This window comes from Engraulis encrasicolus, chromosome 16, assembly GCF_034702125.1.
Source record: "Engraulis encrasicolus isolate BLACKSEA-1 chromosome 16, IST_EnEncr_1.0, whole genome shotgun sequence".
NCBI classification, from domain to species: domain Eukaryota; kingdom Metazoa; phylum Chordata; class Actinopteri; order Clupeiformes; family Engraulidae; genus Engraulis; species Engraulis encrasicolus.
Genome location: NC_085872.1, coordinates 22,405,528 through 22,429,501, shown reverse-complemented (window position 1 = coordinate 22,429,501; position 23,974 = coordinate 22,405,528). Strand labels below are relative to the sequence as shown.

The following is a 23,974-nucleotide window of genomic DNA, read 5'->3' as shown; positions in this document are numbered from 1 at the left end:
TCTCTCTCTCTCTCTCTCTCCCTCCCTCCCTCTCTCTCTCTCTCTCTCTCTCTCTCTCTCTCTCTCTCTCTCCCCTTTGATACAGCTTATTGCATCTAATGTGGAAGGCCACAGCCACCCCAGCGAGGTTCTGGTGTGCACCACAAGCCCTGATAAGCCTGGTCCCCCATCCAAGCCCTGTGTAAAGGGAGCCGTCACGCCGTACAGCTTCACAGTGAAATGGGGTGTGTGTTTGAGAGTGTGTATGTGTTGTGTGCGTGTGTGTGCATGCATGTGTGATTGTGTGTTTGTTCCTAGAGAGACAGGCAAACAAAGACTGTGTGTGTTTGTGTTCCTCTTTGATTGCAAAGATGTTTCTTCCAAGGTACTCTCTTAGTACAAAAGCCCCTGCATGCAGTTCTTTTTGCTAACCTTACCTTCATTATTTTCATTCTCTTCTTTCTTTCTTTCTTTCTTTCTTTCTTTCTTTCTTTCTTTCTTTCTTTCTTTCTTTCTTTCTTTCTTTCTTTCTTTCTTTCTTTCTTTCTTTCTTTCTTTCTTTCTTCCTTTCTTCCTTTCTTTCTGTTGCTCTCTCTTTCTCTCTCTGGCTCTGCCTTTGAATAATGTGTCTAGCTGTTTGGCATGCCAACGGCACACCAGCAAATGTTGATTCATTGTGTCTTTCTGTCGTAGACCCTCCACAAGATAACGGAGGCTCAGAAATCTTGACATACCTCTTGGAGATTTCCGAAGGCAACTCTGATGGTGAGAATATCCCACAGAATATCAGGCATCTCACTATCAAGTGAAAAAAACTAGCACGAGCATAACTAGACAACTAGTTGTCAATACAAAAAAATCCTCTTAAAAATTGTAGAATACCAAGGCACTCATCTTCTTTGTAGTTAAAATGCCTTTATTTTAATGGGCAAAACATAATTACAACACTTTGACGCGTTTCGGCATGAAGCCTTCGTCAGAAAGTGAGCAGTCAGGAAGTGAGCAGTCTCTTGTGAAACGCGTCTAAGTGTTTTGATTGTGTTTTACCCATTCAAATAAAGGCATTTTAACTACAAAGAAGATGAGTGTGCTGGTATTTTACAACTTTTAAAATGAGCTAAGCCTGTCCCCAAAGAGCACCATCTTCCAAGTTCCTGGTAGAACTCCAAATGGACTTGATTCTCAAAAAAAGTCCTCATTTTAAAATCTCATTTAGAAAAAAAACAACGAACTATCCATGTGTGTTCTACCTGTTCCATTGGTGCATCTGTTCATGAGTCATGTGATGTGTTGAGCACTGAACAAACATGAGGGCCAATGAAATGTGTGTCTTTTACACTCCTGAGAACAGCATGAATCAGTCGTCAGGTTAACAAGGACACTTGCCTAGAAAAGAAGTTGTACATGTAAGCCCAGCAAGTGATCCAAGGCACATCCAGTGGTGTAGTCTACGTAGAACGCGGGTATACGGAGTATACCCACTTCCAAATTTCAGGGATTTCAGTAGACCAACTTAAAATTGAATGATCCATTATTTTGAATGGCACAAATATATACAGTATACCCACTTCAAAAAATGCTGAAATATACAGTAGACCCACCATAAAAAAGAAGACTACACCACTGGGCACATCAATAATATTTTACCTTTGTTTGTCTTAACAGCCAACCAATGGGACATTGCTTACAGTGGGCCATCCACAGAGTATGAGTGTGATGACTTGAAACCCGGCACTTTGTACAGACTGCGCATCTGCAGCATCAGCACCGGTGGCCACAGCCAGGTAGGTTCACCTCTCATCACCTGATGCCCAGCCCATGACTAGACAACGGGCCTCCATACTCATGAACGGCCATCCGGGTACTTTGTTCTTAAATTTGCGTTACGCCCCATTATGGGTGAAAACAAACCGAATGTCTCATTGACTTACATGCTACATCGGCTAGCCTAAATGAACACATTCCATGCTTCAGCCACGGCTGTTTGGCTATATTATTTGAACAGCCGGCCACACAACAAGTTTTCGGCATGTTGCGCGTGAACAACGGTAGTCTACAGGTCCGTATCTTTCGTTTATTGAACCCCAACATCACCAATTGACTTGCATGGGTTGTTGTCCCCCACAAATGGGCGTAACGCACATGGAAAACGTCACGCCGTTCATGAGTATAGCAGCTAAGGGTTTGCTGTAGGCAGGAACGAATGTGTGCTGTGACAAATACCAACTTGGAATTAAAATGTTACTAAAGTCACGATATTTCAAGCGAATGTGCCACTGGCTCACAGCTATCAACTCACATATTGGCAGCACGTCTTCCTCACATTCTGACATTTCTTTTTTATCCAATTTTATCCAGATTTTTTTTATCCAACGTTTTGGACTCAGTTAAGCAATTTTAATTGCACTCGAGTGTTGTTGTGCTTAGCGAGGGAACCTGAGCGAGGGAGCCAATCAGAGAGCGGACGGGGGTGGAAAGGCGATTTTGCAGTTTGTTTGAATAGACGATTGGCTATATACAGGGTGCGATTTGTAGGGGGGGATGGGGGGATTGTCCCCCCTTCTGGTTTTGATATTGCCACATTTTCTACCTAATTTTAATCACAGTTTAATGAAATTCCATTGATATTGCTTAAAATCTGAAACATATCCCACCTTCTGGTTTTCTGACAAATCGCACCCTGGCTATATATACAGTATATGAACAAATGATATCCAATGATACCCAATTAATGAGCATAGGCATTCATAAACCACACCTTTACTACGAGAAATTGCATAGGTAGCCAGGCAAGTATTATTTAGGATGAGAGCCGAATGCTTCATGACCCCCACCCCCCCCCACCCCGCCCAACCCCCTCTGCATTCACTCCCCTTTGTCCACAGTGCTCGGAGAGCCTGCCGGTCCGCACATTAAGCGTGGCACCAGGACCTTGCCAGCCCCCACGTGTTGTGGGCAAGGCCAAGCACAAGGAAGTCCAGCTACAGTGGGGTAAGTGGCGTTGCTTGTTTCTTTTTTTACGCTCGTATTAATGTAGATGGATTTCAGCGCCCAAAAGGTGCCAGACATAAATCTGAGAAAATTGAGCCCTGATGAAGGTCTTTGACTGAAAGCTTGGCATGTAAAAGAACAAAAAGGATTTAAATGTGCCGACATTTTTCTTTCCATTTACATCCATATAAATAAACTACATAAAAGGTATTTCGTATTTATGAAATAAAATGGCGATAATCCATGATTAATATTGCATAATTACACACACACTGTACTGTACTGAAAAATGGAAAGCATGTCTGTTTACAATTTGTGCAGACACATTACTGGTATCTCAATTAAAGACTGATTTGACTTTGCTTTCACTTTGAGGTGCTTGGTGCAAACTTTGCTCTGGAAACTTCATTGGCAACGTTACTTTCCTTGAGTCAAACAGCTAAGTAATTGGGACTAATAGCTTTCATTATTGAACTAGATTGTTGCAAATAAAATGGAGCACTCAGATGCTACTAAGCAATAAAGGCGGCGTTGAGGTGACTGCATTGATATTTTGTAAGAGCATCAATTTATTTGTTTTATTGAGTTGTTTTGCAAACAAAAGTTTGAAGGCAGCCATTAAGGTTAGCCCTGAAAGGATGGAAATGGTATGAAATTATACACTGTGTGATTTCAGGAACAATTAAAAGCTTTTCACCTGAGCAGTCACAGAAGATAAAACTGATTGTCTGAGATGCTTTGAGCAAACCCATATGGTACGCACAAGCCAAAGCTGTCTCTACAGTATAAGGTAAATGGGGGGAGGCTGGTAAGGAACACTATAGCTGTAGGACTGGCAAGGGACCCACTTGCCTGATAGCTGCATTGTGATGGGGTACACACAATGGTAGAGCCATTTTTACACAAAATGGAATTATCGTTCAATTACATACCTCACCACACTCACACACAGTAAGTTGACGCTCACACACACAGAGACACACGGACAGACACACACACACACACGCATGCACGCACGGGCGCACGCGCACGCGCACACACACACACACACACACACACACACACACACACACACACACACACACACACACACACACACACACACAATCAGTGCGTGAGTGCAAAAGTGGTTTAACTGAGTAATTTGCACATTTGCAATTGACTATCTAGGTTGCCCCTAACACAAACAAAAAAGACGACAAAACAATGAATGTCTCATCTCATCTGCCTGTAATTTGTTTAATTGTTGTGACGTGCGTAGCTCCTCAGGGGTGAGTCAGGCAGAAATGTCACTATCACAGCAGCACGCTACCCGTAGTCTGTTAGAGAGCGTCTGTGGGAGTGAATCTATCCGTGGGTGGGAGTAATTGTGCCAAAGTGAATAAGCCAAAAGGTGAACTCCAGTTCCGGAACAGTCAAGTCAGCAGAGAGCACTGCAGCCCTTAGGGATAGTGGCCCATGTTTTGGAACCATTATTCATGTCGATTGAGGAGTCTCCTTCCATCACATATAAGCTACTACTGTAGGCCAGGTGTCACCAACATGGTGCCCGTGGGGCAAGGTAGCCGCGGGGCCAGGTAGCCCTCTAGGAGCTTCTGAGGTGCCCACCCAGGATGTTAATAAACAGTGACGACTACCCGATTTGAGTCACAGTTAATGCTTTTCTTAATTTAAATATGATATATTTATTCTTTATAACCTATAAGCATAATTATCATTCAATCATAGTGTAATTTGGGAATGATATCAAGACGTCAGTAGAGGATTTTGAACAAAAATAGCCCTCGGGTAGCCCACAGTAGCCCTTGGATAGCCCGGGGGGCAACAGGCCATTCGGACATACCGCCGTTCTGACAGTATTTGATTGTCATTCTGAGCCATTCCGAGTCATTTGAACATTGTTGCAAGTATCACAGGCGCGTGAACAACGTTCTAACTCAATTGACATTTGCAACAATGTTGCTAAATGAGCGGAAGTGGAGAGTGACAGCGCAATTACATGATTAGTGTATAATTTAGTGTCTAATTTTATCACGGTCCAAATGCCCTTACAAGTAGTGTCTGAAAACAGTTCCTGCAAGCTGGAAAAATGGTTCCTGCAATAAAAAGTCAATGTCGGAATGGCGGTATGCCTATGTCTGAATGGCGGTATGCAACCGGGTAGCCCTTGGTAGCCCTCAGACCCAAAAAGGTTGGGGACCCCTGCTGTAGGCAATCAGACCGAACATAAAGTTTTTGGTGGTTCATAAGATTAATGTAGATTTGGGGAAGAGATAAAGTAGAGAAATGCAGAGACGGCAGAATGTACAACAATCCACCAGTGACTGATGACCTGTCATGGCCTTGGGCATTATCTAATTGCTACATGTTTGGGAATGTATGATTCTCAATGACATGCACACTACAGCATGGGCTAATTGGGTTAGGAAGATCATACATCGTGGTCAGCCACAAATGCATAATTCCCTGCCTGTCCAATTAATGAGTTATCGCCCTTATTACGCCCACCACCCCCATCCCTACACCCACCCCCATCCCCATCCCATTCCCATCCTCATCCCCATCCCCACCCCCACCCCCATCCCCATCCCCATCCCCATCCCCATCCCCATCCCCATCCCCTCCAAGACGTGCACACACACACACACATATTAACATACATACACGTGCGCACACACAGACAGACACACACGCAATCTCAATCTCACACACTTATCATGCTTTTCTGTGTCTGTGTCTGTGTCTGTGTCTGTGTCTGTGTCTGTGTCTCTGTGTCTCTGTTTCTCTCTCTCTCTCTCTCTCTCTCTCTCTCTCTCTCTCTCTGTTTCTCCCCTCGTCCAGAGTGTCCGTCCTCTGAGGGCTCTTGTGAGGTGACGGAGTACAGCCTGGTGATGAGCGAGGGCGAGGGCGAGGGCGAGGGCGAGGCGGAGCCGGCGGAGGTGTACCACGGCCCGGAGCTGGAGTGCACGGTGGGCAGCCTGCTGCCTGGAGCCTCCTACAGCTTCCGCCTGCGCGCCGCCAACGAGGCCGGGGTGGGTAGTTGGGCAATATGCCCCAAACACACACACACACACACACAGATACACACACAGAGATACACTGATGCACACACATACCATACTCTGTCTTTGCCGTAGATACTCTTCTACACACACATGCATGCACGCACACGCATTGCACACGCATGCACGCACACGCATGCACACACACGCATGCACACACATACATGCATGGACGCACGCACACACACACATATGCACACACACACACACACGCATTGCACACGCATGCACGCACACGCATGCACACACACGCATGCACACACATACATGCATGGACGCACGCACACACACACATATGCACACACACACACACACACACACACACACACACACACACACACACACACACACACACACACACACACACACACACACACACACACACACACACACACACACACACACACAAACAAACCAATCTCTCCTTGTTTGTTTCCGATCTTTTTTGGCCCATCATTCTTACTTCCGGCCATACTCAGCAGCAGCAGTGTTAAATAAGACTAGCGGGTTGTAATCTCCATGAACAATCTCCTCCTGTCACTTCTCATTCACAGCCAAGCTCACTGCCCCAAAGATTAGACCGAAGAAAGACGCCCTCAGAGACAGGGAACAGACTGCTGCAACTGTGGACTTTTAAATTGATTCTGAGCACAAAGTCGGTCAGCAGCAGCAGTGCTACCATCGTACTATCAGTAGTAGTGGTAGAGTCACAGTGAACGAATTAGGGAGGAAAAGGCCTTATGTCAGTGGTCCTTGTCACATAATGTTACAATAGCAGCACACATGTAGCACACCGGCGCTGCTCCAGTGGCCTCCTTTTACAAATGGGAAGATAAGCTTATCCCGTTAATGCGTTTGCTAATGCGGCACACATGTAGCAAGCAAGACCCCCAGCCCCCGTTCTTCGCCACGCCAAAGACTGCTTTTGTATTCCAAGCAGGTGTGTCTGCTCTAGCCATGTCTGCACTTGTCCCTTGTCATGGCAGCTGTGTTTATGCTGGGTGTTTCTGTGCCGCACAGAACTGATTAGAGGAATTGAATTGGCATTTGAGACCTACCGTGGTTCCAGTTGTTTGATTTTGTTGTTCTTCTTCTTGTTTTTGTTTTTGTCTTACCAGGCTTTGAAATATTGTGAACGTGCCACCCAACAGAGTCAGTATTAGGGATTCTGTACTGGCATATGTTTGCGTACTGTCAGCGCACACAGCCAATAATGATGACAGGGAATAGCAGTGGCACAGAATAGTGAGCAACCAATCTGAGCCATATTGCTAGTGCAGAAGTAATGTCACTATTGGTAGTATACTGTATACGCCTGCATGCCCAAAAGCTTTAATGTTACTCTTCCCTTCCTTGCCATCAGTATGGACCTTTCTCTGAAGCCATGGAGGTGACGACCGCCGCTGGACCTCCAGGCCAATGTGGGGCGCCGTCTCTCACCCTCACATCCAGCACCGCTGTCCTTGTGAGCTGGGAGGTACGTCTGAGTGTGACAGAGGCCAACTAGCAGTGTGTGGTGTGGAGCCTTAGTAAACATCCCTCCCGAAGCCTCATGCCGTATCGGTAGCGGTGAGCTATCGGACTGGTCCTTTAGCTCAGTGGTATCGTGCTGTGACTCCCATACCTGAACTGATGCCTTGACTAGAAGGTGGCGAGTTCAAGACCCGAGGGGGGCAAACTGCACAGGAGCACCTCAGTTAAATGAGTTACGTCTGGAAGGTCAGCTGTGAGAATCAATGTTGTTTTCCAGTAGTTTCCTCCGCCATCTTGCCTCAGTGCTACTCCTCCTCCTGTGGAGAAAATAATGTTTCCCAGCTGTCAAACAGCACAGATCGCCTTTTTTGTAGCCTTTCCCCTTATTCAGTATCAACAGAGATAATTGCTGCTAAAATATGCTTTTGCAAGATGGTTAATAAAAACTTCATATTGAGATATCATTGATAACATCAAGCCTCAAAACACAAGGTCACAGGAAACGGCATTGACTTGCACAAGCTGTTTACCAGTGAACAAGGATAATTGGCATCTTTAACATGTGAAATTGCATTTTTTTATTATGTGTGTGTTTACTGGCAGATAAGAGCTATTGTATTATCGTGAAACATATGGACAAGACAACAGGTTTTCAAAGCCTTGGAAATGGATCAATGCATGCGTCATTTCTTGGATAATAACGTAACCCTACTTTAAAAAATATCTCATTTAACATCCTTGTCATATAAGAGCTAAGCGTAACATGGGATGGAATAAAAAGAGACAGCCGATGAAGGCAAAGCAATCAGAGGAGCAAAAAAAAGCACAAAAGACTCGCTGAAACATCAGTGGAGTAATCATTTGAAGAGGTGCTGCTCTTGTCCATGCGGCTGCTCTGTACAAAAGCCGGTATTGATCCTTTTGTACTTCAAGTTGGATGTGCCTGTCGATGCTAAAGTGTAATTACTCTCATTTGGCTGCCTCTTTCCCGACATCTAAAAACAACTGAAATGTATAAAAAAAGGGGTGCAAATTCAGCCCTGTGGACCTCTGTGAACACCCAAACCATAAGCTCCACTATTATAAGGAAAGACACTCTGTGTGTGTGTGTGTGTGTGTGTGTGTGTGTGTGTGTGTGTGTGTGTGTGTGTGTGTGTGTGTGTGTGTGTGTGTGTGTGTGTGTGTGTGTGTGTGTGTGTGTGTGTGTGTGTGTGTGTGTGTGTGTGTGTGTGTGTCTTTGTCTATATTTGCCCATATGTACTCATCCAGAGTCCGGAGACATCGGGTGCAGACATCTCGGAGTACCGGCTGGAATGGGGCCGTGATGAGGAGCCCATGGAGCTGATTTACTGCGGCAGCGACACTCAGTGCGAGATCTCAGACCTGGCCCCCGCTACACATTACTGCTGCCGACTGCAGGTACGCTACTCCACCAAGCAGCGTTGACTTCACACACCACGCTCTGCAGTGTCGGCCACGCACACACACACTGACACCGACCACACCACCATCCACACCTGCCCAACACAGCCCACCCTTTAATTCTTACAAAAGATGGCAGCCTTATTGTCCTCTGACGTATTGTCCATAGTCTTGTCAGCAATAGTTCCAGTGAGTAATAATGGGATTAGTCATACTACAGTACAAGTAGCGGAGATATTAAGGGAGACCTGCTAAAGAGTGTGCTGACCTGACATGACTCAACACATCTGTTCTCACCAAGACCACCAAGAGAGTGTCAGGGCTCTGACAGCTAAAAAGCTCCATCTCAGACAACAGGTAAGGCTAGTGGCAACTGTATCAAAGCCATTTCCTGTACTGTGCTCAGTCGGTCAGGTGCCCACTTTAGGCTGTGGATGTGCGTGTCTGTCTGAGCCCAGCTCTGCTGAGTGGTGGTGCTCTGTGAGAGCCAGCAGGCTGACCACCTCCACTGCTGGATGTCGGCTTAGCCGCCAGCTGACAGGTAATTAGAGGGGAACAGACCAAAGGTGCCCACTGCTGCCCGTGTTCCTCGTGTAGAGGCCAGACAGTACTGTTGGCTGCCCTCAGGGAGGTCGTGTTATAGCATAGCCCTACCCATCATAGCCTGATGCCAGCCTCAGTGGCCCTGTCTGTGATGTGGAAGAGAGCGATGGCTTCCAGTCTTTGCAGTTCGAGTGTGTTGTTTTGTGTATGAATGTACAGTATATTTGGGGGAACATCGACTATTCATTCTACATTCTACGCAAAGATCTTTTGATTGTGTAGCCTTTTGAGAGGGTATATCTGAGGGAGGTTGTTTTTTTCTAAATGTAGGTGTGTTTTTGGAGAGACGTACCGTATACATGTGTGTCCATGGTTTTTAACACTTGAATAGAATTTTCAATATGGTAAACCATTCTCTCCAAATTGTCCGTAAGTAATCTCCCAAAACTAGAATCTTGCTGCAAAAGAATGAGAAAATGTTAAGAGTTTTGCAGAGGAGTCTTGCTTATTATGTTCTACGCTAAAATTGTTATTGACAAAGGAGTAAAGAGTAGGCCTACTGCAATTTCAAGCAATTGAGAAATGTATTAATTCGATAAGATTGAGTGCTTGCGATTGACTCGAACAATTGACTGAAATACGTACCTGTAAATCTGTTGGAAATGCATCACGTGCCCCCAAACAATTGGATAGGTGATATTCAAGAGCACTCAAAATGTTCTGGCACACCAGATAAGCTGTAAAGGTTCTACTTCAGCTTACTGCTATGTGTAATTGCCACAACCCAGAAATGAATGCCACTGAACAATTTGGAGCTGCACAATCCTGTTGCTGATGGCAGCACTCCACTAAGATGATTCTGTTATCCTGAAATGGACGGTTTGAATGTACGGAGGCTTTTTTGAAAATGCCAAGGAGGACTGCTGTGTGTTCATGCTTGTTTGTGTGTATGAGAAGAGAGTGAATGGGTGGAGATGGGCAAGAGACAGAGTGGTGGTGTCTGAGGATGGAAAGGGAGCGAGAAAGAGGAAGAGAAATATAGCGTTTATTATATAGAGTGTGAAAGAAACACAAAAGAACGAAGGACAAAAGGAGTGTCAGACATGAATTAGTTGAACACTGAAAACAAAGAGGAGACTGGAACCATATTTACTGTCTCTGCAGTACCAGGCTCATCTTTCAGTCCTCTCCTTCCGTCTCAGACGGTCCTTCAGTCTTAGCTGGTCATTTAGCCTTAGATGGTCATTTAGCCTTAGATGGTCATTTTTTGTTGAGAGTGCTGTCAATTGTGTTTTAACCCTTTGAGGAGTAAGGAATTTCTAGAGGTTCTTCTAGAATTTTACTGGAACACTCTACAGCTCCCATAGACGTCTGTGTTACAAATCTCGCAAAGACATTATGACATCATAATGAGAACTCAAAATTTGGGCAAAATTCTAATCACATATTTGTGATGGTACTCCTCAAAGGGATAAGAAAGAAGCATTTCACCTAGCACATGGAGGTCTTTTGGATGTCTTGCGAGCAGGTGTCCATGACTGTGCAAAATCTCAAACTCAAACTCAACCTCCTGCTGACACCACACTACTCCAGGACTGACCTATCATGCGTAATGTCCCTGCAGGCGGCCAACCAGGCTGGCGTGGGTCCCTACAGCGAGTCGGTGAGCTGTGTGATGCCGGCGAGCGCTCCGGAGCCCGTGTCGGGGCTGTGCGTGCTGGAGCAGGACCCCACAGGCTGCGGGGAGTACTCCCCCTCCACCTGCCTGGCCCTGCGCTGGGACGAGCCCTGCTGCAACGGAGCCGAGATCAGCGGCTACGCGCTGCACCTGGGAGAGGTGCAGATCAGCCTGGACGCCACCGCCACCTGCCACGTCCTGCAACAGCTGCAGCCTGATACAGAGTACAGGTGAGGAGGACACCTGCACTGTACGCACAGGTGTACACAGACAGACAGACAGACAGACAGACAGACACACACACGTGCGCACACGCGCACACGCGCACACGCGCACACGCGCACACGCGCACAAGCTCTGTATGCATACACATACACACAAACAGTCTCTCTCTCTCTCTCTCTCTCTCTCTCTCTCTCTCTCTCTCTCTCTCTCTCTCTCGCTCTCTCTCTCCCTTTCTCTCTCTCTCTCTCCCTTTCTCTCTCTCTCTCTCTCTCTCTCTCTCTCTCTCTCTCTCTCTCTCTCTCTTCCCCTCGCACTAATATTCATCTTTCCCTCTTTTCTCTTTCTCTATGTCTATTTCTTTAAATTACCCGGTTTTCTTTCTCATCTAAGTGTGTCCCCTTTGTATTCCCCCTAAGTGTACATATTTTTCTTTATGTTGATAGCCAGCACAGCTTGTGTCCTCTGCCATTTCCATTGTCAAGCTGGCTTGTTCTGTAATTTGACAGTGATTTCCCTCATGGTATACGATTCAGATGATAATTTGAGACAGCAGGGGACTCGGCAGAAGGGAGTGAAATTCAGGACATTTTGTATTGCTAATGTCTCAACCTCATGTCAAATTAGCAACAGAACAGTAGCTGTGTGAATACCAGATCATTGTCTGTAGACGTCTCTGCATATGTTATTTATCTAAAACGTACTATGGTGGAATGGGCAGTTTGCGGGATTTCTTCATACTTGAATGACAACCTCAATGGGGTAATATCCTATGCAGCTGTCCAGCAACAGAGGTGTGCACAGTGTCATTTTGAACCAAATGTTCTGAGTAACATAAAGCCTCAGACGTCTTATCTGTAGGTCATTGTGGATTTGTGATGCGGTTATGAGGAGAGAGAGAAAAACTAAAATATTTATGTATTTGGAAAGGCATTAATACGGCTATTAAAATCGCCCAAATATTACATTGCAGAAATAAATCATGGGCAATGTTTCTTTCTGAAAAACGATAGTCAGTCTACTCAGATGTGAGATTAGCGATTTAGAGGCTCTCGATGCAGCACTGTCTTATCTGATCTAGATAGAAATTGAAGGAGTCCATGCATGCATAGTCTCTATTCCCTCCATCCCTTAACAGCTTTCTTTGCTGTTTCTTTAAAACGCATTCTTCCATTAGATTCATCCCAGCAGAAACTGCTGAACCGCTTAAATTTGGATTTTGTAAGATACACGTCTTACTAACTACTTAGTATTCAGATGCTGTGTGAGTTGCCAGTTGTGTTGCTTGTGTCTAGGCTATTACGTTTGCATAAGAAAACGTCAGTAAAAATTCACTGATTTATTATTGACGGCTCCACCATAAACTTAGCAGGTGTAGTGAGAAATGCGAAATGAAAATAAGGAAGGTTTTTTCGCCACACAATGGTTTATTGGATTTTGCAGCTAAAGCTGAGATGCATTCAATCCAGCAGTCAATATTATGAATCACATTTGTGTCTAGGTCGTTTTAGTGATGTAGGTTTGCTTGCGAGTTTTAGGGTAGGAATAAGAAGTGTTTGTCTTACTGCAATATCTGACTCAGCACAAGTGTAAACTGGAGGGCGGCAGGCCTACGCCAACGGCCCCTCTTTTATGTTTCTCCTAAAATGTTGATCAATCGATAATCCCTTCTCATCATTACGGCTTGGGTGCCTAATGTAATCTGTAGAAAGGTTAGCTCCTGTTTTGTGCTGCTGTGCAAATGTCAGACAGGAACGCATTTGATTGGCCAGCCAGCCCATCTCTCCCTTTTCTTCTTGCTGCTTTTTGACTGATGCCTTTAGTCTGCGGCGTGACACGGCAGGTGCTTAAGGAGGCTATTTCTGGTGTGAGCGCACGCTCACATTGTCTGGCACATCACTTCTTTTTCACCTTTTGCCTTCTGTTAGCTGTAGTTAAGCGATGACAAGTGGTGATGTAACTGAATTGACGTTCAGGGATGCAAGGTGTGTGTCTTCATTACATTACATTACATTACTTTACATTGTATTGCATTTGGCAGACGCTTTATAACCAAAGCGACTTTCAAAAGAGGACATAATCATAGCCGACATCACAAGCAAATACAAAGTGCACAGGAAATATGCAGAACAACAAGTGCAGTCGCAAACAAGGGCTAGGTTTTTTTAAACAAGTACACAGACTGTGATACTGTAAATATGTACCTGTATGCATGTATGTGTGTTTGAGGGGGTCAGTATTGAGAGTTTTGAGTTGATGAGTGTAAGGGTTAAGTTGCCCTCGATGGGCTTATGTTTTCAATCTACATGGTAAGTGAGAGTTTTGCCATCTGTCCCCTGTTAAGTCTCTTAGTCTATGCTCAATTCAAATGCACAAGCACACACTCTCCCATACGCATACACATTCACGGATATCAAATATACATAGATCAACCTCTCGATACACACATATATACAAACACAAACATACAAATAGTACACAAAGAGAGAGAGAGAGAGAGAGAGAGAGAGAGAGAGAGAGAGAGAGAGAGAGAGAGAGAGAGAGAGAGAGAGAGAGAGAGAGAGAGAGAGAGAGAGAGAGATAGAGAGAGAGAAGGGGTGGTTGAGAGGGAGAGGGGAGTGGAGGGGGGGGGGGGGGGGCAACTCACTCAATAAAGGAAAGGCATGTATGCTCACAGTTTCAGATCACATTGATATTCAACACAAATACAAATGCTGTCGCCCAGTGAATGAAGTATATAAGCAACATTTTCTCTGTTCATACACATATTGTGTGCACGCAGGTATGCACACTCGTGAACACACACACACACACACACACACACACACACACACACACACACACACACACACACACACACACACACACACACACACACACACACACACACACACACACACACACACACACACAGAGACAGAGAGACAGAGGGAGGGAGTAAACATCCCTCCGTTCTGCTGATAAGCAGACAAATTATCTATCTCAACAGTGTTTTTAAGCAAATAAGCTCATGCTGCTTTTACCTAACACCATGTCCACTATAGTGGCTGGGGACGGAGAGCTTGTCTCAAAGTACCTGCCATGGCAGTGTTCACACCGACACATATCATTTATAGCTGCAGTCTAAGTGGTTTTTTTTTTGTGGTAGTTTCTATTTGAGGTTTGGGAATTGGCTTGCTGCCGTAGAAGCCAGATTCATTTTGATGTCAATAGCAGGAGGTCAAGTGCAAGTCAGTGGATGTAACCGCCGCCTTGTTGTTTTGACTGGCTGAACAGAGCATGCATGCTTAAAGAACACCCGGTGACATCATGACTGTGCAGTGATCCATTGCATTCTATCTCCTGTTATTTCCAGACACAGCATTGTATTACAGTCTTGCGGTGTTGCCGTAAGTGACTTTTGCCCTCATGGTTTGGTTTGGCTGAGGACACGCAGTCAAATGCACTGGGTGTTTTGAGAATGTGATGCCTTTGTCTGGACCTTCATGTCAACATTACATTTGTTTCTCTAATAAGCTCTCAGAAGTTTGACCTCCTCTAGGCTAATGTGATTTTGCCAACTGTGGGTATCAACTTACACGCATATACTACAGACACACGCACACACACTTTTCTCTTAAACGCACTCAGAGAGACAGAGAGAGAAGAACAGGTACGATATGGCACGTATTTACTTGACGGAAAGAGAGTTGCTGTCATATTCAGTACTTCACTTAATGTCATGAGTCATTTTTCAAGGTTAGACAAAAAAGTGACTCCCAGGGACTCCTTATCTAAAAGAATAAGTGTGATGTGAATGCATTAGGGATAATTATAACTGATTTACTCGTAAGTATTCTTAAGACGCTTTTGAGGCAATTAAAGCTGCAATGGACTTATTGTGTCTCATTTGAATGGCTGTCCAAAGAAAGAGAGTCTACAGTACTAAGTGCACATTTGAACAAATGTATCTGCCTAAATTTGCCTTTGCCTTTTCCAAGACTGTTTTTATGTGCAGTCTTATAGTAGTGTTGTACATTTGCTTTTGCACATTCAGTAGTTGTCTAATAATAGGAACCCTGACCCTGATGAAGGCGTAAGCCGAAACGTTGGTCTTATTAAATGTAACTGCTTGAAGTTCTGAGTGTGCGACGACCATTCATTTTCAAGTTTAATAATAGGAACCCCAAATATTCCAATTAACCATGGTCATAAAAGACAGAAGGAAAAAAATCCTTGGTCCAGGCACTTCAGTTGGTTAATGTAGTAAAAAAACAAACTTTATTTGAGGGGCAAACACAAAAACACCAACGCCACAGCGCCGAAACGTGCCTGGACCAAGGATTTTTTTTCCTTCTGTCTTTTTTGAACATTGAACCCCTTCCAAGAGCACCAGTTGGTTTTGAGGGACACTAGTAGCGCTCTACCAACTCTTTTGCTGAATAACCATGGCCATGTTGTTCTGGCCAAGGCTGTTGTTAACCTCGTCAGCCTCTTACATGTATGCGGTTTCCCACCGCCTACATCTACAGTACCTGGAAATCAGCATTGATTTCCGCTGATCTAGCTCCATGTCACTAGCCTGTCTTTGCTCAGTGCTATAATTGGTGTATTCTCCCTCTACCTCCCTCCCTCCCTCCCTCCCTCCACAGCATCCAGATCCAGGCGATGAATGAGGTGGGAGCCAGCTCTCTGAGTGCCCCGCTGGTGGCCTGCACCAGGCCCCTGCCCCCCGAGCCCCCCAGGCTGGAGTGCGTGGCCCCCGGCCCCCAGAGCCTGAAGCTGCGCTGGGGAGACAACAGCAGCAGCGGCGGCGGCAGCAGCAGCAGCAGCAAGGTCCTCATGAGCACTGAGCTGGCATACAACCTGCAGATGGAGGACAAGACCGGCAGGTGAGAGACAGACAGACACTCAGAGAGGCTTGGACGGACGGACGCACGCACACACACACGCGCGCGCGCGCGCACACACACACATTCACACACACACACACCTTATTTACTATATCAATTCAGTATGGCATCCAAGAATAAATGTGCTACTTTCAAATGTCAACCCAAAACAATAAAACCAGACTTTTTTACTGTTAAAGCTGCATTTACCACTTGCCATTCTTCAAAACAGAAGCTTTGATTTAATACTTTGAGGTGAGATTGTTTTTCCTGGCAAGGGCTGACCCTCTGGCGGACATGATGAGTGCTTATGGCATCAGACAGATGGAGGCCTAATGAAGTCCGAATTACCACTGCAACAGCGGCGGAGTGGACACCTTTTTATTTCCCATCATGCCCTCTGCTTCCTCGGGCAGGCCAGGCACCAGGGTCCAGAGACAGCAGTGACTTTGTGTTTCACCTCGCTGGCTCTGCCAGGTTGGCTAATCTGCAATTATAGGTGTCATTTTGTGTGCAACATTTTTGGCACTTTTGAACAGCACTATCCAGAAAGAGGGTTTGATTTTCATTGGTTCAGAATGCAAATTTCAATCAAGGTTTTTAAATAGATGTCCTTGCAAAAGGTCTGTCCGAAGTTTAAAATGTCATTCAGCCGTAATAGTATCATTATTAATGTAGTATATCATGGTTTATGGATCGATGAATGTGAAGAAACTTTGGATGAAAACATACGCTAAAAGTCGAGGTGTAGTTCATCAATGCAGGCACAGAGCTTTTGATAAAAATGATTTCTGGTCCCAAAAAGCCTTGTGAGTCCCGCTAAGGTCAACTAGAAGCAACGCACGATGTTCCGTACGCCGCCTCCTCACAGAATGCCGTTTTCGCGATTAAAACAAACTTTTCAGTGTGATAACAACCATCACACCTATTGTATAGCTCATTTGAAAGAGGAGGTTGTTGTCTTCAAAATAAGACCAACTAGACTTGCGGTGGTTAATGTATGGGTTGATTGATTAAATCAAATAGGTAACAGTATTCCGAACACATTTGGCCAAATAAGTAACAGTACTCCGTACAACTTCATTACATTAAAACGGTGCACTACCAATGGTTTTCATGCACGATCTAATGTGTATGTGTTTGTGAAGTGCTAAACTAATTGTTATTCCTTCCATAAAGAGTTTAAGTGAATATAACACGGTAAAAATAACATAGCAACCGCGTACGGAAGTGCCGTTCTTGGCTGCAATGTAGCTTGTTGCAACCAAACAACTTGTTTGACACCAAACAAACACACCAACATTATAATTGCATGAAAACCATTGCTAATGCGGCATTTTAAGGTAAATCAGATGTACGGAATACTGTTAGGGACTGTACGTTATTTACCGGGGGGGGAGGGCTGGTGCGCTGGAAGTCCGGTCCAAAAAAAAAATCATGGCCCCCCCCCCTCCACCTCAATTTTTTCCCCATGGCCCTCCCCCCACTTCAATTTTGTTTTCCCATGGCCCTCCCCCTACAGGTAAAACAAAAATAATATGTAAAATTGGTAGATGAACAACCATCATGAGAACAGTCAGAGTAGCCTACATCAAGGGCGGTTGTCTGCACTATTATGTGCTATCGATATCAGTGGATACCTATGAGAAGCCGCTAGAATCTACCTCTGCGGCTGCATGGGATGCCTTTTAACTCCACTGTCACCAAGACAAATTGCCTTCACTATTGTTTTTACGTGTTAATTAATAATAATGATAATAATAAAAACTTCCATTTCAATACCAATGTCCGAGTTGTTACTACTGTAAACTACAAAGTGGAGAGAGTTTCCCCACCGCAGCTTCAATATTTCCCTGCTCGACAAGCAGCGCCTTTCACAAAGTAGGCTACGTTTTACATGTTCAGCACAGTAGCGAAGCCAGGGACGCAGGAACTGGTTTTGACCAGGGGGTGCTGTGAAAAAAAAAAATCTGTTTTTTAGATGCAATTTCCTGCGTTCTAATCAATTTTAGGGTGAGGAATGGCGAATCACATCTGAATAACTTCCTCATGTTTTATGTAGCCTAAACAAGGATGGGTAGATTTACCTTTTTGTTAAACATCTCACTTTGACATTATTAATTTAAGTTCTTCTTGCGGAAGGGAAACGCGCACCTGATGTGGAGGTGAGGGCGTGTTCAAGAGCAAATCGCGCTGCCTTGACAGTTTGTCTCAGCATGGGCAGTGTGCAATGTGTGAAATTAGAAGAAATGCTTTGACTAGGCTATGCGATGCACTCGTGAGAGGTGACCGGGCTTTCAAATAATTTAGATTTTCTTGCAATTGCGACTGTGGATCTCAAGGTGCATCTCGATCAGGACCCCTGTCCTGTGTCCCAGACCGCGCATAAAAGCACGCACGCACACACACACACACAGGCATAGCTCTACCTTCCCGAATGTGATTACACTTTGACGGCCAAAGAGTCCGGGATGTGATCGGAGCAAGAAGTAGGCTAAGCGCCAAAGCAGCTCGAGCCATTGCTGGCTATTGATACAGGGAGAGTGAGAAATCCACCTTTAGTTTGCATTTAACGTAGGCCATATTTAAGACGCATTAATAGGTGGTGCTATGGTGGTCAAATCAGCAAAATGGAACAAATTGCCAAAACAGAACCAGTACAACATTCCAAAACATCCAACAATAGCACAGCCATTACACACCGCGGCAATTCAACTTTGACAACTGATGATAGACAAGCCAGGCACACCAGCTGTGCTCTCCTTCAGATTCACCCCATAGCCAACTCCGAGGCTAAGCTAGACTACTTCACCAGCAACAGGCAAGACCTAGCCTACCAATACACGAACTACGAATCCAATCTCCACAGCAAGAAACAAAAGTCACTTCTTACCTGACACGATGCACAACTTTGGTGACGGCCGTCACGCTTTAAAAGGCTACACAATTCCTTGCTTAGTTGGTCCGTTTTTGTTCACCAAAGTGACGAGACTTCTCTTCACAACAAGTTAGCTCCTCCAATGGTTTCAAGACCGTATATGATGCATGGCCAACACATCGCCGTTAATACCACTGTTATTACTACCTTGACACCACAAGCTAAACAAAACAAAATATCCCGCGTCACTGCACCGTTCTACCAAAGTACGTCTAGGCCTAGGTAGGCCTACTGTTCATTCCGGTCTGGTTGGGGTCTAAAAGTTTTTTGAACACAGATGTAAAGCACACGGCGGTGCCAATAAATAAAATCAGGACTTACCAGAAGCTGTGACCACCAGTTGACTACAACACCTCTCCAAAATTCCTCTGGCAATGCCCATCCAATTCGTTGTCAAAACTTCCCAAACTGTTCACCTCAGCTAGGCCTAGTTATTTGCTCACGGGCATTTTCTATGATGCTCAATGTTCCCGTAGCACTAGCAATAGGCCTACAGTGAAAGAGAGTCAGCGCGGGCAATCTACAGTAGCTGCACCTGATAGTTTTTTGACTACAGATACACGCTTCAGTGCTATAGTATGCACCGGGACCTTGCATCGCAAAGCGATGTGTTTCAGAGCATTTTTTATTATTATTTTAAAAAAGAAATAAAATTAAAATAAAATAAATTCGTTTTTTTTCCCATGGCCCTCCCCCTAACTCCGATTTTTTTTCCCATGGCCCTCCCCTCCACCTAATTTTTTTTCATCATGGCCCTCCCCCCCCCCTACGCACCAGCCCTCCTCCCCCGGTAAATTACGAACAGTCCCTTACTTATTTGTTCAGGCCGAAGGAAGCTAGCCGCTCATGGCTAACCAGCACTTAGCACAAATAATCAACCCATACATTAACCACAATGTTCCACTGTAAGTCGATGTGGTCTTATTTTGAAGACGACAACGTCCTCTTTCACATGAGCCATTCAATACGTGTGATGGTTGCCATCACACCAAATGGCATTGCTTTGATTGCGGAAACGCCATTCTGCGAGGTGGTGCTGTACGGAACACTGTGCGTTACTTTCTACCAGCAATGAGAAAACATATAAACAGATGAATAGTGCTTCAGAAATAGTAATCTGTCATCACCATAAAGCTCCATCAAGGGAACATCAAATCAAATGGCTGATATATTTAACAGTTTTCATTATTTACTACTGGTACTTTTCCTGCACAAATGTACAACGCATTACTCTTTCAAAGATTTTACATGTCGAGAACTGAATAGGTCTTCCACCCTCAGATCCTTTTTGTGTCTGCATATAGATAATGAGAATGCCTCAGTCTCTACGCATGTATCAGAGTCAGAGCCTGTGAGTGTATTCCATCAAGCCAAACCTGTCTCATCAAACCATTACCTTGATGAACCCCCTGCGGTCTTCCTATTAAATAGACAATTACAACACAGCTGTCCCTTCTTTTTTATTTATGCAGGCTTATTTGCACCTGTTATTATGTTATGTTTGTAGTAGTGGCAGTATTTAGTGTTGTCATCCAGCAGTGGTTTTATCTGTAATGAAAATAGCACGAGACTCGCAAACACGTGTATTTTTATTTTATTTTTTTACGTAAGGAAGGATAATGATTCATACAAACAAAATATCATACATTAATCCACATGAATATTCATATACATGTGCACAGGCAAATGGTTGTTAATGTGGCTCTGGCAAACACCCGTTGATAATTGGAGTTATTTCAGAGTTGATACATGTAAATAATATAATTGTTCATTCACAAAACACACAAACAGCCTGATATTAACATACATCATGTTTAATGCTGATGTCTCAACCCGTTGCTTTGTTATGTTTCCAGATGGTTAGCCACAAAAATTGCCACGTGTCTTATGCGATAACTGAAAGAAAAAATCCATCCACTTGATCATTATTTCAATTTGCCATCGGTCATGTCACTTCGATCAGCATCACACTTCCCCTTCAATACTGGGGTGCATTTCTGGAAGTGTAGTTCTTAGCCAGTTAGCAACTTGGGTAGTTGCCAATGGGAAATTGCATTGAAAACAACAAAGTAGCTAATGAAGTTAGCAACTATGGTTTCGAGAAATGCGCCCCTGATTTTCCTCTTGCCCCTGTCGTGCCGAAAAGCGAGTGCCTGCCAGAACACGAGTGCCCTCAATGAAACCAATGGAAACCAATGACCAAATTTTCACATATTTTTTACCCATTTTTGCAGACAAATCCGACACAATTTAAGATGGAAAGCCTACAATAAAGCATCTACATTAATTCTGGAAGTATTAGAAAAAGCGGGTTACAATTTCAGTATTAATTCCATAAAATAATCGAAGAATTGTCATAACAAATGTTACGGTTTCATTCAAATAGTTCATATTAAGTGGAGGATGAGTAATGTTTCATAAGCATATGTTTGGTTAATAAAGTATGTAATTCATTCTGCAAAAATTTGCATAATTTTCTCTCAAAAAATGTCATTGGTTTCAATGAGGGCACTCGTGTTCTGGCAGGGACTCGCTTTTCGGCACGACACCCCCTCCTCTCTGGGCGCATTCAGGCTGACTGAGAACCGTGCTGGTGCCCGTTCCCGCACCTAATCGCGAACCAACCGTCGTGTTCACGCACAGATATTAGCATTTGCGAGATCGAAAGTCGATTCCCAATGCGAACCCTGAAATACTTGGTTTTTCTCCACGAACCGTGATGATAATGTGGCCTGATGATAATGTGGCCATCAGCAGGTTCATCCGGGTAACAGAGTCACAAGCAGAAAAAGTTCAGAGCCCGGTATGAAAACGGGCAGTTCGCAGGTAAGCACTTTGGTGCCGAACGTACGTTTGTAACTGGTGCGGGCACCGTTCTCGTTGGCCTGAAAACCCTATCTGTGTGCCCTGCTCAGGTTTGTCTAATGAAGTTAGCAACTATGGTTTTGAGAAATGCACCCCTGATTTATCTCTTGCCCCCTCCTCTCTGTGTGCCCTGCTCAGGTTCGTCACCATCTACCGCGGGCCCAGCCACACTTACAAGATGCAGCGGCTGGCGGAGTCCAGCTCCTACAGCTTCAGGATCCAGGCGGTGAGCGAGGCTGGCGAGGGCCCCTTCTCCCACACCTGCAGCTTCACCACTACCAAGTCTGTGCCTCCCACACTTAAAGGTAACCCTTACATGCGTGTGTGCGTTGTGTGCATGCATGCATTTGTACGTGAGTGAGTGCGTATGTGCTTGAGTTTGTGTGTTTGTGTGAGAGAGAGAGAGAGAGAGAGAGAGAGAGAGAGAGAGAGAGAGAGAGAGAGAGAGAGAGAGAGAGAGAGAGAGAGAGCATGTGTGTGTGCGTGTGTGCATGTGTGTGTGCACGTGTGGGTTCTTGGACATATAAATGCATAAACATTTGTATCTATTGGGTGTGTACGGTGCGCCATGAATTTCATTAACACTATTATTTTTTATTTTCCCATGTGTTGTCCTCTGCCAGCGCCCAGGGTGTGCCAGCTGGAGGGTAACGTGTGTGAGGTGAGCTGGGAGAGCGTGCCCCCCATGAGGGGAGACCCCATCAGCTACACCCTACAGGTCCTCATCGGGAGAGAGCTGGATTACAAGCAGGTAGGAGGGGGTGTCTTCTGCTCCATTGTCATGTATTTATCTTGAGTTTACATCTAAGTCTGATATTCATGGATGGGGCTAGCGTGGGAAATCCCATGCCATGCTGCTTTGCACAATCGTTCCAATCTGAGAGAAAGCATGGCAGCTGCCCTAAGTGAGGGAGCCTCAGCGAGGGGGCTAATCAGAGAGAGGGGAGGGGTCGAAAGGCGTGACAAAAGGAAGCTTGCAGCAACGATCATCTATAGAGCTCGAAAGTGACGTCACTTCCCCCGATTTCATGGGACCTCAACGGCGTTTTTAGCCGAAAATCGTAGCATGTAATCCAATGGCGGTATTAAAATGGCATTTCGATCCCCTTCGAGTTGTGCCACGAGCTCCATATATGTTGTTTCTGATATTTTTGCTTAATTTTTCGTACGAACCCCCACATTTTTTAGAAAGCTGTGTTTCTTCACATTTTCCATGCCGACGGCCTCGGAACAAAACATTGATACTTCTGCATGAATAATCTTTATCTATCATCTTAAACAGCATATTTGTAGCCCAGCGCATATCATGACTGAGATCAGAAGATATTTACTCGCTACCACGTTGTTAGATGGTCAGCTTAGGTCCCGTGAAACGCGGAACTAAGGGGCGGGACTTTCGAGCTCTATTGGGTAGATACTTCAGACTCATACTTCTCCAGGATCCTTGTGATGTCAGGTGAACACCCTTTTAGGAGACCTTGGGTTAGGAGACCTTTGGAGTCTTGAGGTTGAGAATAAATGCTTGGAGTTCCCTTAGCGCTGTAGATAAGGGTAGCGCACTTCTTGTGCAAGCCGCCACCAAACACAAAAAGAGAAGAAGAAGGAGGGGACAACCCCCCCTTAGGAGACCGAATTTGAGCACGCTCCTTTGCATTGGGTGGGCGGAGTTTGGGATATCTTTCTCTACTAAGAAAACCTTTGCTTGCAGTTTGTTTGAATAGATACTGTATAGAATAGAACTGACACGATTGGCTATGGGCTAAGTATATGCCCAATGATACATTCGTAACGCCCATTAAACGGCCATGGGCAACTCTTTCCCATGGTAAATTGCATAGGTAGCCTCCAGACTCAGTTGTGAGATAGTCTGGTGTTAACCAGGAAAGGGTGAGGCCTGAGTCCACCTGAAATCACTGCTAAAATAGTATGT

The 23,974-nt window shown here is 44.8% G+C and overlaps 1 protein-coding gene across 1 annotated transcript in view; it reads left to right on the top strand.

Annotated features, from left to right (window-relative positions):
* The window catches only part of fndc3ba (fibronectin type III domain containing 3Ba), a 173,067-nt gene that overhangs the window by 140,634 nt on the left and 8,459 nt on the right, over nucleotides 1-23,974 (top strand). Inside the window, exons 15-25 of the mRNA XM_063219011.1 lie at nucleotides 86-224; nucleotides 673-744; nucleotides 1,645-1,763; nucleotides 2,865-2,970; nucleotides 5,812-6,002; nucleotides 7,396-7,509; nucleotides 8,775-8,924; nucleotides 11,095-11,378; nucleotides 16,002-16,241; nucleotides 22,183-22,349; nucleotides 22,668-22,795. Coding sequence (XP_063075081.1) covers nucleotides 86-224; nucleotides 673-744; nucleotides 1,645-1,763; nucleotides 2,865-2,970; nucleotides 5,812-6,002; nucleotides 7,396-7,509; nucleotides 8,775-8,924; nucleotides 11,095-11,378; nucleotides 16,002-16,241; nucleotides 22,183-22,349; nucleotides 22,668-22,795 — 1,710 coding nt within the window. The remainder of the gene's footprint in view (nucleotides 1-85; nucleotides 225-672; nucleotides 745-1,644; nucleotides 1,764-2,864; nucleotides 2,971-5,811; nucleotides 6,003-7,395; nucleotides 7,510-8,774; nucleotides 8,925-11,094; nucleotides 11,379-16,001; nucleotides 16,242-22,182; nucleotides 22,350-22,667; nucleotides 22,796-23,974) is intronic.